Source organism: Leptodactylus fuscus, chromosome 2 (genome assembly GCF_031893055.1).
Source record: "Leptodactylus fuscus isolate aLepFus1 chromosome 2, aLepFus1.hap2, whole genome shotgun sequence".
NCBI lineage: Eukaryota > Metazoa > Chordata > Amphibia > Anura > Leptodactylidae > Leptodactylus > Leptodactylus fuscus.
The window spans coordinates 282,120,625-282,138,420 of NC_134266.1; the positions used below are offsets into that span (position 1 = coordinate 282,120,625).

Sequence of the window (17,796 nt, forward strand, 5' to 3'; positions counted from 1 at the left end):
TGCATGCTTGCTTCAACTTGTGGGCGAACATGTGGAAGGAGCTTCCCCCATTGTAAGACAAAGAGCGGAACTGAACTCGGTAGGTCTCTGGAGTGACTGCATAATACTTCTGCACCGCTCTTTTAATGGCCTCATAGTCCCGCTGATCACTAGGGTCCATGGCTCTGAGAGCTTCCGCAGCCCCATCTCGTAGGTGCCCCACCAGATACCGGACCCAATCCTTCTCTGGGACTTCCATCAGGCGGCACTGGTGTTCGAAGTCCTGAAAATATCCATCAACATCCCCAGCCGCTTCATCAAAGGTCTTGAAGTGTTTATGGGAGACATATGGTGGTTCTCTCACTGTTGGGCTGGGGGTCGACGTTTGATTATAATTCCGCGTAGTTATCTCAGCCATTCGCATTTCATGCGCCATTCTTTCCTTTTCATGCGCCATTCTCTGTTCCTCCTTCTCCGTTTCCTGAGCCCTCTGTAATGCTCTACTCCTTTGCTCTGCAGTTGCTTCTAGCCCCAGCACTGCCAATTCCTCCTCATACAAAACAACCCATCTGCTCTTTTGGGTCTGTACCTGCCACTCCCGTATCTCTCCAGTCTCCTGGGGGCAGCCCTCCTCATGGTCGCTTTGCAGGGTCATCTCCTCCAGTGCCTCGATCAGTTGCTCTTTCGTTCTTCCCTGATAACTCAGGTTTAGTTCCCGGGCCCTTACTTGTAGACTTGCCATAGTCCAGTTCCTGTATTCTGAGGTTGTGGCTCCATTAATCGCTGGGCTGCTGTAGTCCATCTCGCTGTCCGCTGTTGATCCCACCGCTGCCAACCAGTTGTAACGGAGCAAAAGTATACGTCCTTCCTCCGGAAAATATCTTGAATCAACAGGGACGCAAGAGGTCGGGAGACAACAGCAATTTATTGTAATCCACAAAGTTAGTAGCCGGCGGCGGTCACATCAACCGTAATAACAATAAGTCCACAGAAGTCACAATCCAATGATAGCTTTGGTTCCTTGGTCCTGTAACTAAGTCCTGGCTCTCTGCAGAGCTGTGCACAGGCCGGCTAACACATACTAACTCCAGCTACAACTATATACTAAGACTGTTACTTCCTCTATCTGTGGGTGGGAAGGGCTGAGTCACAGATCCTTCCCCCCTCACCTATACCAAGGAGAGCAGACTCCCTGTCTACTATGGACAATGCACAGTCCAACATCTTCTTGGAGACACCGATCAGATTATCTCCACCCATTGTCCTCACTGGTCCTCACTAGTTAGAGGTATTTGCATACAATGTGCTAACACACTAGACCCTAATCAGCCAACTACACATTGATGTATATAACAGGTTAGAGAATACATTCCACATGAAATATATATTACACATGGCCTATAGTATGGACTCTAACCATCCCGTGACAGTGAAAATGGCAATTTTTCCAGAAATATGTCATTCCAATGCATAATATGTTGTGCCTGGCTTTTATCAGAGATGAAAGCTCCAAAACATGTGCCCAGGATACCCGTTTACCAGTTTTTGGAGTGTGTGTCTCTGCTGACACAAACTGGGCACAACATATTTTCCTTTTCAATATCAGCTGCACAATCATTTATTGAAATTAAATGAATGCAATACTCAAGGGTTATAAATGCTCGCTACCCTACTTGATAAATCCCTTTAGGGCTGTAGTTTCCAAAATGGGGTCACAGGTCTACAGAATCCACTTTACTGGTAATTCAGGGGCTCTGCTAAAGTGATAAGACATCCAAAAACCAAACTGGGCTCCAAAAACCAAAGTAGCGCTCCTTCCCTTCTGTGCCCAAACAGCAGTGTATACCCACAAATGATATTATTATCCGGGGTACACCAGTGTCATACATGTGGGTGTAAACTTCCATTTGGGTACACAGCAGGGGGTAGATGTGAAGGGGTGCTATGTGCTATGTGCTTTTGGAGTGCAGATGTAGATTGTTGGTTTGTGGACACCATGTCACATTTGCAGAGACCCTAAAATTTCCCCTACAAAATGGGGTCACTTCTTGGAGAATTCCAATTTACTGGCACCTCCAGGGCTCTGCAAAAACAACATGGTGTCCAGAAATCTGTACCCCAAAAGCTAAAAAGCGCAGCGCTCCTTCCCTCCTGAGCCCTGTTGTGTGTCCAAGCAGCAGTGTACACCCACATATAAAACTTGTCCCCGGGATGGCCCACTTAATGGTTTTATGAGTGTATGTCTCTGATGACTCAGTGGGTACAATGTATTGGGCATCAAAATAGCATATTTCTTTAAAAATTTCAATTTTCACGTTGTACATTACCCCTTGTGAAATTACTTGAGGGGTGTAGTTTCTAAAATGGGGTCCCTTTTGAGGGATTTGCATATTATTGGTACTTTAGGGGCTCTGCAAATGTGACATGGCACCTTAACACTATTCCAGCAACATGAAGTACAAGGTGTCATGAAAAAACATTCTCAAAATCACTTGTGCAAGTTATAGCGTCCCAAAGTTATTGCCATATAAAGTGATGTGGGTCTTTTTTTCACAAATGAGGCCGGGTCTATAATGTCCTTAACCGTTGAGATACATTGTATAGAGAAAGAACAGGTTGGACCAGTATAATTAGCATAACATGATTAGGGGCAAAGTGGTCACATAGTTCAGGAGAGGAGTCGCATCTCATAATGGCTGAGGGGGGTGAACTCTCTAAAACGGCTGCAGGCATTGCCCCACATGGCCCTGGAATCCAAAATGGAGGTTACACAAGCGGATATCCCTCACAGTATATGTGTGAGCAGAACAGAGGCGGTATACAGCTGGAAACCAACATATAGGTTGTAGAGATCTGAGGTTTCTTTCATATATGACTAAGTACCAGTAAAATGTAGACAACAATAAAGAGGTAACGCGTTTCTCTCTATCACATTGTTCACATTCTTATTACAAAGTGCTACTAAAAAACTTCTTAAGGCCGGGGCCCCACATAGCAAAACGCAGAAACAAAGAACAAACGCAGCAGAAACACATTACAGTTTTTTCCTCATCTATACGATATACACTCGTGTTTCCGCAGATATAATTCACAAGCTGCAATTTCACTTTCACGTTGCAGATGCCCCCCAAAGTTTTAAAAAGTGTTTTATAACTCCGGGTTATTCAATAGAAAAATTAAAAAGAAAATACAAAAATGTCCTGGTCATTAAGGGGTTACATAAGGGGGAAAATGATTGTTCGGTTATTACAGGGTTAATATGGAGACCCCCACACGGGGACAGACATAACCCATACACATGACATATACAGACACCTATTCCTTATAGTCCACCATCATTACAGTATATTATAGTCAGTGATATTCTACTCACCAGACGGGGGCGCTCCGCACTCTCAGCTCAGGTATATATATATATCTCCTGTCAGGGTCTCCTCCTCAGGTAAGTTCCCTCCTTGTAAGTCCTCTGGTAAATAAACCTCCTGGACAATGCTTGGATCTATATAGCCCTATGGTGGCCACATCTGCCCTCCCCCATTACCTCCTTCTTGATCAGAGACACTATTGAGGATGACACTGGGCTCCACCTCATACAATATCCTCCTGAGACCCCCCACCATGCACACATTGTATCTGCATTGTACCTATTGTTTCCCCCCTATTTATCATCTGTAAGAGATTCCTGAGATACTCCGAGACCTTCTCATGTGAGAATCAGGAAAGACAATCAACATCTTACATCCATGTCCAAACATGAGACCATCCCCCGGACCCTCCATCATTATCCCATAGACATGACCATCCCCCCGGACCCTCCATCATTTTTACACTCCTGCAATCAGGGAGAGAAGAAACAGTTTCCATTTCTTAGACAACGTCATCACTCTGTGTAGATGGAGGAGGATGAAGATCATTAGGGTCATTATGTAAGAGGAACTTCGACTCTCACACTGGAAGAGGAAGATGCTGAGGGGGCCACTATGGGGTATAATAGTGTGTGCAGGGGCCACTATGGGGTATAATAGTGTGTGCAGGAGTGCAGGGAATGTAGTTTGTGAGGGAAGGGGGGTAAGGGGGATTAGCAGGGTGGGTCTACATCAAATGTTCACCTTAGGGCCCAGCCATTCCTAGTTACACATCTCAGTCCTATCCTGAGTACACCTATAGTCCAGCAGATAACTCTGACCCCATGGATTTCTTGGCCAATAGTCTTGGCCCAGTTTGTCAGGAGAGTTTTATCTTGTCCGACCACAAGAGAATAGTGATGTCACCGTCTCCCTTTATCCTCCTCCATTTACTGCATTGCTGCCGATGCTACTCCTAGATATCTACCATGGCTGCCACCACTCAGCAGACATGTCCTATGGCCTGGTCCACCATCACATCCCACTATAGCACCCTGGTGCTATACTGTACAGAGAACAAACCCTTTTGATATGACATCGGCTCCCATCACAGGGTCAGTTTTCAAATTTGTCCCCCAAATAACAATCCATCAAACCCACTGCTATTAGTAATAGAACCGCCATGTGTATCTATAACACCCCGGGCGCAGACCTGTCCCTAATAAATGGGGGATTGTTTGAGCTTTTTAAATGTTACCAAAAATGAGAACAAATTGTCCTAATACGGAACCAAATAGAATAGAAAGCTATGAGACATGAGGAAGAGTCACTCGCTAAACTAGGGGCCCCTAAACATAGGACCTATTAGTAATCTGTAATATATCCGAGCCATCCACATGAAACTGCGAGATGTGTAAGGCCGAGTCTGGGGCAGAACTAGCACAGAAGTGCTTCAAATTTCAACCTGTGCAGCCTTCCCATTGAGCCAGGTAGATTTTTTGGTAAGGAGCTGGACCGGATTATGGAGGGCCTCACGGACTCCAAAAGGAAGAACCTCCCCCAACCTTCGGGTAGGGACAGCGGTCCTTTCATGGCTATGGAATTTCCAGAGGATGCTCAAGAGGTCAGTTTCGTAGACGCCTCGGCGGTCAATCCAGAGGTGGCAGTCGCGGATCCTCCCAAGAATCGGGAAAGAAAGGATCTTTCTGACTATTTAGGCGCTCTGCCCCGCGAGTCTGCGGTGGTAGGAGGTCGCCTTTCTCTGCACGTATCGGCTTGGTGCCGGCACATTCAAGATCCATCGGTCCTTCAGCTCATACGTGCCAACTACAAAATAAACTTGAAAAAAATGTAAAAGTTCCGCTCACACTGGCCAAGGATCCAGGAGACGTCCAATGTAAAATTTAACTTTTATTTACATCATATAAAAAATAGTTACAATCAGTAACCAAGGAGCTTTCTAGAGTTAAATAGTGCTACGTATTTCGGTACACATGTACCTTCGTCATGGCCTGACATGTGTACCGAAACGCGTAGCACTATTTAACTCTAAAAAGCTCCTTGGTTACTGATTGTAACTATTTTTTATATGATGTAAATAAAAGTTAAATTTTACATTGGACGTCTCCTGGATCCTTGGCCAGTGTGAGCGGAACTTTTACATTTTTTTCATGTTGTTCCAACCTACCTGAGTCCGTATGATGTTTCTGCTCCTGGAGTGAAGGTCGTATTATCTATATGGTGAGCTGAAGAAATATTACCTTTTTGTGTGTATTTCTACAAAATAAACTTCTCCACCCTCCCTCCTGAGAAGAACTTAAGAACCCGCCCTCTTCAGGGCATCAGGCAGCTTCATCTAGAAAGATCCATACAGGAATACGTTGGAACTGGTCCCTCTAAACGAGTGAGGTCAAGGCGTGTACTCTCCAGTGTTCTTAGTCCCAAAATCGACCGGAGGATGGCGCATGATCATCGACCTCAGGTATCTAAATCGATATATCCACAAGATCCGGTTACGTATGGAGACCATCAGGTCGGTCCTCCCTTTTCTGCAGCCTGGAGATTTTTTTCGTCACCTTAGACCTAAGGGACGCTTATCTCCATCTACCCATTTATTCTCTTCACAGAAAATACCTAAGAGTTGCTGTATACCTAAACGGAAAATTACGCCATTTCCAGTTTACGGATCTCCCCTTCGGTATATCCTCGGCCCCCCACACCTTCACCAAGGTTGTGGCTCCAGTCGTAGCCGCCCTGCACCTCCAGGGGATGTTTATTGTCCCATATCTAGATGACTGGCTCCTGAAGGCTCAGTCAAAGGAGGTTCTTGCCACACAGTTAGGTATCACAGTGGCCTTACTAAACGAGCTGAGCTGGCTAGTAAACTGGCAGAAGTCAGTAGTGGCTCCATCTACCTGGATTCAATTTCTGGGTTTCATTTTGGATTCTCTAAGCATGATGATCTCTCTGCCCTCTCCTCGGAAGGAGAAGATTGGTCGAGCGGTTCATCACCTTTCCACAACCTGGAAGGTTACTATCAGGGCGGCCATGAAAGTCCTGGGACTCATGTCCGCGACCATCGATGCAGTTCCTTGGGCCTTATGGCATATGCGCCCTGTACAAGGTGAGTTTCTGAGAGAATGGAACCACAGTCCCTCGGGACTACAGAAGCCAATCCAGTTATCCATCAGGACCCATCGATCACTGGAATGATGGTCTCGACTTAGAGACGGGAGGTCCATGGTCTAGACTTCCTGGACCCTATTGACCACGGATGCCTCGCTCTTAGGATGGGGAGCACATCTGGGGGAGACCCTAGTTCAAGGGACCTGGAACCAGACGGAGAGGTCTCACTCATCCAATTGGCACAAACTCACTGCATTACATTGCGCGCTCTTGAGCCTTGCCCCCCACCTCTGGGGAAAAGCCGTGAGGGTGGGGACAGACAACCTAACAGCTGTTCATTATATCAACAAGCAGGGGGGAACCAGATCCTCCTCGCTTCTACGAGTGACAGACCTGATATTTTCCTGGGCAGAAAACAACATATCCCAGTTATCAGCGGTCCATATCCGGGGTCAACTGAACATCCTCGCGAACCAACTAAGCAGAGGCCGGGTAACAATAGGAGAATGGTCCCTGGATCCAGAGATTTTTCATCATCTTACCAGTATGTGGGGTCTCCTCGAGGTGGACCTGATGGCCACCCAGTACAATGCCAAGGTGAAGAAATTTAGCTCCCTTTACCGGGAAGACAATCCCTTGGCGATCGATGCCTTGTCAATACCGTGGAGGTTCAAACTAGTGTACATTTTTCCTCCGATTCCAATGATTCCCGAGAGTATTGGCGAAACTCAGGCAGGACCAGACTTCAGCAATTGTGATCATGCCGTTCTGGCCAAAAAGAGCATGCTTTACTCACCTCATGTTTATGAGTCGAGGGACCTACTGGAGGCTTCCACGAGTCCAAAACCTGGTAACTCTAAACAAACAGCTCTGCCAGGACTTGGACAGGTTTAACTTCACTGTCTATCTCACCGTATGTTGAGATAGAGGATTGTCCCAGGCCATCCTGAGGACATCGGCCAATTGTAGAGTGGACTCTACCAACCGGAGCTCCCTGAGAATCTCTCGGATTTTTCAAGACTGGTGCACTGAGAAACACTTCAACAGCACTACCATTAAATCTGTCTTGGAATTTTTACAAGGTGGGTTGGATAAGGGTTTGACTCTCCTAGGGACCCGGTTATCCCAAAATTCTCTAATCAAGCAATTTCGTAAAGGAGCCTCTGGGCTCCACCCTCCAGTACAGCCCCCGATCCCGCAGTGGGACTTAGCTTCGGTTCTGAAGGGGCTATGTGCTCCCCCCTTTGTGCCATTATCGGAAGTGGATTTGAAATTCCTCTCGTTCAAGGTAACATTTTTATTGACCATTACTTCTGCCAAAAGGGTTGGAGAGCTACAGGCCCTGGCGGCCTCTGAACCCTATATTACCTTTTTTTTTTAATAAAGTACATTTTAGATTTGTCCGTGGATTTTTGCCCAAGGTTCCCACACCTGGGAACATAAATCAAGTCATATCTTTACTAACCTTTTTTCCTTCCCCCTCTTCCAAGCTCCTTTCGCAAATTAGAAAATCTGCTTGTAAACATCTTCGGGCACAAAAAGGGCATCAGGGCCTCCAAGGTCACATTGTACAAATGAATTAAGGAAGCCATTGCCTGTTCTCTGCAGGCTCATGACTTACCAGTACCCGAATTTCTTCACGCCCATGCAACCAGAGCAGTGGCAACTTCCTGGGTGGAGAGGCATTCTCTCTCTGTAGACCAAATATGCTCAGCTGCCTCCGGTCATTCTGTCCTGGCTTCTACTTGCCAGGACCCCCCTCCCTAAATGGGATATCTACTTGTTAATTTCCCATCTTGTGCTGCTGTTGGGCATAAGGGGAATTGAGGATTATATAGATAATCTGTTTTCCCAAAGCCCAAACAGCAGCACAAGGCTCCCTCCCTGATTTTTATGGTAATTGATGTATGATTATATTGCTTATGTATTTTTATACTTTTTAACTAACATGAGGGGGGAAGGTCTCTGTGGCCTCTTATAGGGGGGGGGAGCTTGTACTAACGGTACACAGGGGCAGGAATACCCCATCTTGTGCTGCTGTTTGGGCTAAGGGAAAACATTATCTATATAATCCTCCAATTTTGAACCCCCATGCTATATATTGTCCCTTATTTTGGGTCACCACACAGTATATTGCCCCAGTTACTTTCACCACATACCGTGACAGATAAGAAGTGTATGGAGCTTCCTGGAGCTGAAGTGGGGGCCAGGACAGGAGTGAGGATCGATGAGTAAATATCGGCCCCTACCTGGTCTCTGGGGCCCCACAAATGGGTTGTATTCTAAACAAATCCACCCCTGATCACAAATATTCCCTGATCCTATTCTGACGCCCGGTCTCATGACCCATTCAGTGCGGGCAGGTAATAAATCCCACAATTGTTACAGGACTTGAGGATGTTATATGTCTGGTTGAATATCTCCATATTACAGCGATATGAATCCGGCCTTCATGAGAACCTGCCGCAGATTATTCCCTGTAGACTTATTAGTCTTCTTTTCTTTGGGCCATAAAAAATAAGATTTACTGGAATTCTATTCAATAAGTGCTGACTACAATGTGACACTGACGTCTGGTGTTTGTATTGGGATGTACCACAAGCATTGATGTCTGTCCTGGTAGCCAAGGAGGTGGATATAGGCCGTGCTGAAATCTACCCCAGCTCATAGCTCATGTCAGTAATCTGGTGTAAATGATGGTAAATGTGACCGGGCCTGGTCCATTGTCTTAGGACAATATGTGTTTATTGATTTCTCATGTACAAAGGTGTCCACAGCCTGTAAGTAAGAAGCCCCCTGTGCCCCATAATGTTACCTATAAAACTACATCAGCTCCTACAAAACACAAGCCCCATATGAATAAATTGACAGAATTTTTAAAGTTATGGGTCTTTGAAAGCAGCAACAATTTAAAAAAAAAAAGTTTCTTTATTCTGTTAAAAAAAAGTAAAATCTAAAAGAAAAACATTTCTACATATTTGGTGTCCCCATAATCGCAGCAACATCATCATAAAGGAAAACATTATTTATGTCACATGGTAAATGGTGAAATTGTTGTTACATTTAATAAAAGTTCATCAATAAATTCCATCTATCCCGAAATGTTACTACTAAAAAATACAACCCGCACAAAAAACTAAGCCCTCATACAGCGACATTAATGGAAAACCGCTCAGTCCTAAAGGTCCAAACTAGAGGTGTCCTGCAGGTTATAGACTGATGGCTCATGTATCGGGGGGTCATCAATATCAGATCAGCGGGGTCTGACTCCTCACACAGCCAGGAGGATAAAATAATGCCGCTGTAAAAGAGTCAAGATTTCTAGTTCTAGTTTCTTCTGTATCTGAATTGAGCAGTTCATGTAAGAAAACCTCCGAGTGTATCTGAAGGAAAGCAGTTCTGTAAAGAAGAGACGATGAAGATTCCTGGAAGGCGACTCTGGGTGTAGTAATGGCTGGTAAATATACTTTATATCAGGGTCACATAGTTCATGATACCTATGTACAGAAATACCGCAGTGACATCTTACTGGTTACACTTTACTGGGGAATTGTTCTTGTTTTGTGAATTCTCTCATGTGTCTTAAGATGACTTCGTTGGCTAAAACATTTCCCACATTCTGAGCATGAATATGGCTTCTCTCCTGTGTGAGTTCTATTATGACCTGCAAGATTTGATTTGTTTCTAAAATATTTCCCACATTCTGAGCAAGAAAAAGGCTTCTCTCCTGTGTGAGTTCTCTCATGTCTCTTAAGACTACATTGGTTGCTAAAACATCTCCCACATTCTGGACATGAATATGGCTTCTCCTGTGTGTGAACTCTTAGATGAGTCACAAGATCTCTTTTAAACATAAAACATTTCACACATTCTGAGCAAGAAAAATTCTTATCTGCAATGTGAACTTTCAGATGTTGTGTAAGATACGATTTTTGGTTAAAACATTTCCCACATTCTGAGCATGAGAATGGCTTCTCTCCTGTGTGGGTTCTTATATGATCTACAAGTCGTGCTTTTCGGCTAAAATGTTTCCCACATTCAGGACATGGAAATGTTTTTTCATCTCTGTCAGTTCCCTCATGTATGGAAGGATTAGGTTTCATGGCTGAGCTCATGGTTCAGAACCAGAAAAGATTTCCCCAGTCTACGTCCAGGTCTTCTTGTACCAATCTGTGATGATCTTCTCCTTTATATTCGGGGGGTGTCTATGGAGCCGCTCATCCAGTCACCGCCTGCAAAATGAAACAGAATTTTTTCAAAACAATTATAATTTTATTAGTGAGATATTGTAATTACCGAGACATGTCGCACAATAGTCACCAAATCACCATATGAGGATTTCTTATACACAACAGTGTCAGTAACAAGTAATGAGATATCGAACAATCTACAAATCTACTAAATCTAGTTATTCCTAATACAGAACGGACTCTTATATTGTGTATTAGAAAGTCTACAAACCCTCTACCGGGTCATTAAAGGGGAAATACCAGGAAAGTATTACCCATAGAATACCTGATCGGTGGGGTCTGACTGCAGAGACCCCCACCAGGAAGAATGTAGACCTGTCATTTGGTGGATGACACCCCCATTCACTTTAGTAGGAACACGGGAAATAGCTGAAGTAAATCATTCGCTATCTCTGGCGCTCCCATTGTTGTGAATAGGAGCGCGGTGTTGGCCACATCACTAGAATAATAAAGAATCTAGCTTGTACACTGTGCAGGTAAAAAACCCAAAAATCACCAAATCATTAGAACTCAAGTGGTTGTAGCAGGAGGGGAATGTATAAGGTGTGCGAGTGTTTATCAGGGGACACCCCAGATTTAGAACTTATGAGGGAAAATAAAGTAAAAGTGAACCCCAGAGTGACCCCCACAATTATAGGCGCTATTGTGGACATAGTAGGGAATTTGGTGTACCCAATATACTCCGCACAGCTTTCATATTCTCTTTTTACTATTTGCTGCGCATTCCCACCTGGGATACTAATGCTTATTACAACGCTCGATAAATTCTTTCAGGGGTTCAGTTTTCAAAATGGGGTCGCTCCTTAGGGGATTTCACTTTTCTGGTACCTTAGAGGCCCTGCAAACATGACATGGTGTCCAGGTACCAAACATCTGCATCTGTACTCCAAAAGCCGCATAGCACTCCTTCACATCTGCGCCCTGCTGGCGTCCAAACTGCAGTTTATGCCACATGTATGACACTGGTGTACCCAGGATATTGTACTTCATGCCATATGTGATAAAAACTGATACTAGGGTACAGTCTGGCACAGAAGGGAATTAGCGATATTTGGTTATTGGCACACAGATTTAGACAGTTTAGCTTTTGGATGCCATGACACTTTTGCAGAGCTCCTGAAATGCCAGTAAAGTAGAATCCCCTGACATGTCACCCCATTTTGGAAACTACACCCCCCTGAAGGAATTTATCCAATAGTTGCTATAATTTATTCTCCAGAAATGAATACGCAGCTGACTGCAAAAAGTGAAAATGACAATTTTTCCAGAAATATTTCATTCCAATGCATAATATGTTGTGCCCAGCTTGTATCAGAGATGAAGGCTCCAAAACCTGTTGTGCCCAGGATGCCCGCTTACCAGTTTTTGGAGTGTGTGTCTCTGCTGACACAAACTGGGCACAACATATTTTCCTTTTCAATATCAGCTGCACAATCATTTATTGAAATTAAATGAATGCAATACTCAAGGGTTATAAATGCTCGCTATCCTACTTGATAAATCCCTTTAGGGCTGTAGTTTCCAAAATGGGGTCACAAGTCTACAGAATCCACTTTACTGGTAATTCAGAGGATCTGCTAAAGTGATAAGACATCCAAAAACCAAACTGTGCTCCAAAAACCAAAATAGCGCTCCTTCCCTTCTGTGCCCGGCTGTGCCCAAACAGCAGTGTATACCCACATATGATATTATTATCCGGGGTACACCAGTGTCAGACATGTGGGTGTAAACTGCCATTTGGGTACACAGCAGGGGGTAGATGTGAAGGGGCGCTATGTGCTTTTGGAGTGCAGATTTAGATTGTTGGTTTGTGAACAGTATGTCACATTTGCAGAGACCCTAAAATTTCCCCTACAAAATGGGGTCACTTCTTGGAGAATTCCAATTTACTGGCACCTCCAGGGCTCTGCAAAAACAACATGGTGTCCAGAAATCTGTACCCCAAGAGCTAAAAAGCGCAGTGCTCCTTCCCTCCTGAGCCCTGTTGTGTGTCCAAGCAGCAGTGTACACCCACATATATAACTATTTGTCCTCGGGATGGCCCATTTAATGGTTTTATGAGTGTATGTCTCTGATGACTCAGTGGGTACAATGTATTGGGCACCAAAATAGCATATTCCTTTAAAACTTTCAATTTTCACGTTGTACATTACCCCTTGTGAAATTACTTGAGGGGTGTAGTTTCTAAAATGGGGTCAATTTTGAGGGATTTGCATATTATTGGTACTTTAAGGGCTCTGCAAATGTGACATGGTACCTTAACACTATTCCAGCAACATGAAGAACAATGTGTCATGAAAAAACAATCTCAAAATCACTTATGTAAGTTATAGCGTCCCAAAGTTATTGCCATATAAAGTGACGTGGGTTTTTTTTCACAAATGAGGCCGGGTCTATAAGGTCCTTAACCAGTGAGATACATTGTATAGACAAAGAACAGGTTGGACCAGTATAATTAGCATAACATGATTGGGGGCAAAGAGGTCACATAGATCAGCAGAGGAGTCGCATCTCATTATGGAGGGGGGTGAGCTCTCTAAAATGGCTGCAGGCATCGCCCCACATGGCCCTGGAATCCAAAATGGAGGTTACACAAGCTGATATCCCCCACAGTATATGTGTGAGCAGAACAGAGGCGGTATACAGCTGGAAACCAACATATAGGTTGTAGAGATCTGAGGTTTCTTTCATATATGACTAAGTACCAGTAAAATGTAGACAACAATAAAGAGGTAACGCGTTTCTCTCTATCACATTGTTCACATTCTTATTACAAAGTGCTACTAAAAAACTTCTTAAGGCCGGGGCCCCACATAGCGAAACGCAGAAACAAAGAACAAACGCGGCAGAAACACATTACAGATTTTTCCTCATCTATACGATATACACTCGTGTTTCCGCAGATATAATTCACAAGCTGCAATTTCACTTTCACGTTGCAGATCCCCCCCAAAATGTTAAAAAGTGTTTAATAACTCCGGGTTATTCAATAGAAAAATGAAAAAATACAAAAATGTCCTGGTCATTAAGGGGTTACATAAGAGGTAAAATGACTGTTCCGGTTATTACAGGGTTAATATGGAGACCTCCACACGGGGACAGACATAACCCATACACATGACATATACAGACACCTATTCCTTATAGTCCACCATCATTACAGTATATTACAGTCAGTGATATTCTACTCACCAGATGGGGGCGCTCCGCACTCTCACCTCAGGTATATATATATATATATATATATATATATATATATATATACACTCACCGGCCACTTTATTAGGTACACCATGCTAGTAACGGGTTGGACCCCCTTTTGCCTTCAGAACTGCCTCAATTCTTCGTGGCATAGATACAACAAGGTGCTGGAAGCATTCCTCAGAGATTTTGGTCCATATTGACATGATGGCATCACACAGTTGCCGCAGATTTGTCGGCTGCACATCCATGATGCGAATCTCCCGTTCCACCACATCCCAAAGATGCTCCTCTATTGGATTGAGATCTGGTGACTGTGGAGGCCATTGGAGTACAGTGAACTCATTGTCATGTTCAAGAAACCAGTCTGAGATGATTCCAGCTTTATGACATGGCATTGCATTATCCTGCTGAAAGTAGCCATCAGATGTTGGGTACATTGTGGTCATAAAGGGATGGACATGGTCAGCAACAATACTCAGGTAGGCTTTGGCGTTGCAACGATGCTCAATTGGTACCAAGGGGCCCAAAGAGTGCCAAGAAAATATTCCCCACACCATGACACCACCACCACCAGCCTGAACCGTTACCGATACAAGGCAGGATGGATCCATGCTTTCATGTTGTTGACGCCAAATTCTGACCCTACCATCCGAATGTCGCAGCAGAAATCGAGACTCATCAGACCAGGCAACGTTTTTCCAATCTTCAATTATCCAATTTCGATGAGCTTGTGCAAATTGTAGCCTCAGTTTCCTGTTCTTAGCTGAAAGGAGTGGCACCCGGTGTGGTCTTCTGCTGCTGTAGCCCATCTGTAGCCTCAAAGTTGGACGTACTGAGCGGCGTTCAGAGATGCTCTTCTGGCTACCTTGGTTGTAACGGGTGGCTATTTGATTCACTGTTGCCTTTCTATCAGCTCGAACCAGTCTGGCCATTCTCCTCTGACCTCTGGCATCAACAACGCATTTCCGCCCCCCACAGAACTGCCGCTCACTGGATGTTTTTTCTTTTTCGGACCATTCTCTGTAAACCCTAGAGATGGTTGTGCGTGAAAATCCCAGTAGATCAGCAGTTTCTGAAATACTCAGACCAGCCCTTCTGGCACCAACAACCATGCCACGTTCAAAGGCACTCAAATCACCTTTCTTCCCCATACTGATGCTCGGTTTGAACTGCAGGAGATTGTCTTGACCATGTCTACATGCCTAAATGCACTGAGTTGCCGCCATGTGATTGGCTGACTAGAAATTAAGTGTTAACGAGCAGTTGGACAGGTGTACCTAATAAAGTGGCCGGTGAGTGTATATATATATATATATATATATATATATATATATATATATATATATATATATATATATATATATATATATATATATATCTCCTGTCAGGGTCTCCTCCTCAGGTAAGTTCCCTCCTTGTAAGTCCTCTGGTAAATAAACCTCCTGGACAATGCTTGGATCTATATAGCCCTATGGTGGCCACATCTGCCCTCCCCCATTACCTCCTTCCTGATCAGAGACACTATTGAGGATGACACTGGGCTCCACCTCATACAATATCCTCCTGAGACCCCCCACCATGCACACATTGTATCTGCATTGTACCTATTGTCCCCCCCCCCTATTTATCATCTGTAAGAGATTCCTGAGATACTCCGAGACCTTCTCATGTGAGAATCAGGAGAGACAATGGACATTTTACATCCATGTCCAGACCTGAAATTGACCCCCCGGACCTCCTACCATTATCCCATAGACATGACCAATCCCCAGACCCTCCATCATTATCCCATAGACATGACCATCCCCCGGACACTCCATTATTATCCCATAGACATGACCATCCCCCAGACTAGAGATGGGGGAGTCGGTTCATAACAAGTCAGGTTCGTCCTGATTATTCCAATTTGTTTGTCTTTATAAAGAAACTGAACAAATGAATATAAATGTTCCCAGTAGAAGAAAATGGCTGCAGCCGCATGTTATAGGAGGAAACACTGACCAGACAATGTCTGGATTTCTTGGCCAATAGTCTTGGCCCAGTTTGTCAGGAGAGTTTTATCTTGTCTGACCACAAGAGAATATTGATGTCCCTGAATAGTGATGTCACCGTCTCCCTGTATTCTCCTCCATTTACTGCACTGCTGCTGATGCTACTCCTAGATATCTACCATGGCTGCCACCACTCAGCAGACATGTCCTATGGCCTGGTCCACCATCACATCCCACTATAGCACCCTGGTGCTATACTGTACAGAGAACAAACCCTTTTGATATGACATCGGCTCCCATCACAGGGTCAGATTTCAAATTTGTCCCCGAAATAACAATCCATCAAACCCGCTGCTATTAGTAATAGAACCGCCATGTGTATCTATAACACCCCGGGCGCAGACCTGTCCCTAATAAATGGGGGATTGTTTGAGCTTTTTAATTCTTACCAAAAATGAGAACAAATTGTCCTAATACGGAACCAAATAGAAGAGAAAGCTATGAAACATGAGGAAGAGTCACTCCCTAAACTGGGGGCCCCTAAACATAGGACCTATTAGTAATCTGTAATATATCCGAGCCATCCACATGAAACTGCGAGATGTGTAAGGCCGAGTCTGGGGCAGAACTAGCACAGAAGTGCAACAATAGCACTAAGGTTACTAAAGGGCACCCGACCTACATGTATATGAATGGTGACATATATACAGAGCTCTGCACCTATAGGGGGCGACACTCGCTGTATCCGAGCTCCTGACTATCTTTAGCACATTCATAGACATGGAGGTCGGGTGGTGCTGATATTGAGAAGTGACGCAGCGCCTTAGGCTGGGATTGTGGCTTTGTTAATCCCAATCCTGCTTTGTGCATTTCCATTCAGACAGTGCTAATAGCGCAGACGTTGCGCATACACTCTCATTTACATTGAATGATTGGGCCGGAATTGCCCTTTAGTAACCTTAGTGCTATTGTTGCACTTCTGTGCTAGTTCTGCCCCAGACTCGGCCTTACACATCTCGCAGTTTCATGTGGATGGCTCGGATAGATTACAGATTACTAATAGATCCTATGTTTGGGTTCCCCCAGTTTCGGGAGTGACTCTTCCTCATGCATCCTCTTTGCACAGTGTAAATACTATCGGGCTGTACAAGCCATAATAAAAGTAAAAATTATTTTGTGCAGGTAAAAAATTTTGTGAAAACAATTGGGACTTTTGGAGTTTAGCGAGCACTTTTCTGGCCCTGTTATTTTCATCATCATTTACTTCAGCTTTCTAGGATTATTGATGCCAGAGATCGGCGCCAGCAAGGAGCCGGTGTGGAGTTCTGTTTAGGCCCATGGACCCCGAAGACGCGACTAATTTATAACGGGGGGGGGGGGGGGGACAACTCTCAACAGATCCAGATCATCTGCAGTTACTGGGGGTTGTAGTTCTCCGAAGGGTCAGTGCAGTTGAAGGATTTGGGGGCAAAATAGCCTTTCACACTGCTGGTCTGGGCTCCCTTGTAAAAACCTGCTGTGCACAGCAACAAGCTGCAATTTGATTGGTTCCAGTGGCCGATCATCACCAGGATCCAAGCTTCAGGGGGGGGGTCAACAAGAAGGTAGAGAGTGTCTGGGCCTGGTTGGACAAGCTATGAATAAGGAATTGTATTTTTTGTTCCGAAACGCATAAGATATGTTTTTTTTTCTCCATTTTTAATTGTTATGGATCCGTTTTGTACATGTTTTTAACTTTGTGAAGTAAAGGTTAAATTTTATTAGGTTAGAGAAACTTTTTCTTTATTTTGGCTTACTTACATAGACTCCATGACACAGTCCGGAGCTTTCTCCGTGCAGCCCTTAGCTCATGTGTTCATAAATTGTTCTATCTATAATTTTGGGTGGTGGAGCTCCACTTTA

The 17,796-nt window shown here is 44.3% G+C and overlaps 2 protein-coding genes across 2 annotated transcripts in view; one reads left to right on the plus strand and one right to left on the minus strand.

Annotated features, from left to right (window-relative positions):
* The window catches only part of LOC142196121 (uncharacterized), a 530,658-nt gene that overhangs the window by 430,847 nt on the left and 82,015 nt on the right, over positions 1-17,796 (plus strand).
* The window catches only part of LOC142196124 (uncharacterized), a 305,361-nt gene that overhangs the window by 251,803 nt on the left and 35,762 nt on the right, over positions 1-17,796 (minus strand). The window contains exon 2 of the mRNA XM_075266347.1: positions 10,029-10,461. Within this exon, the coding sequence (XP_075122448.1) occupies positions 10,029-10,461 (433 nt within the window). The remainder of the gene's footprint in view (positions 1-10,028; positions 10,462-17,796) is intronic.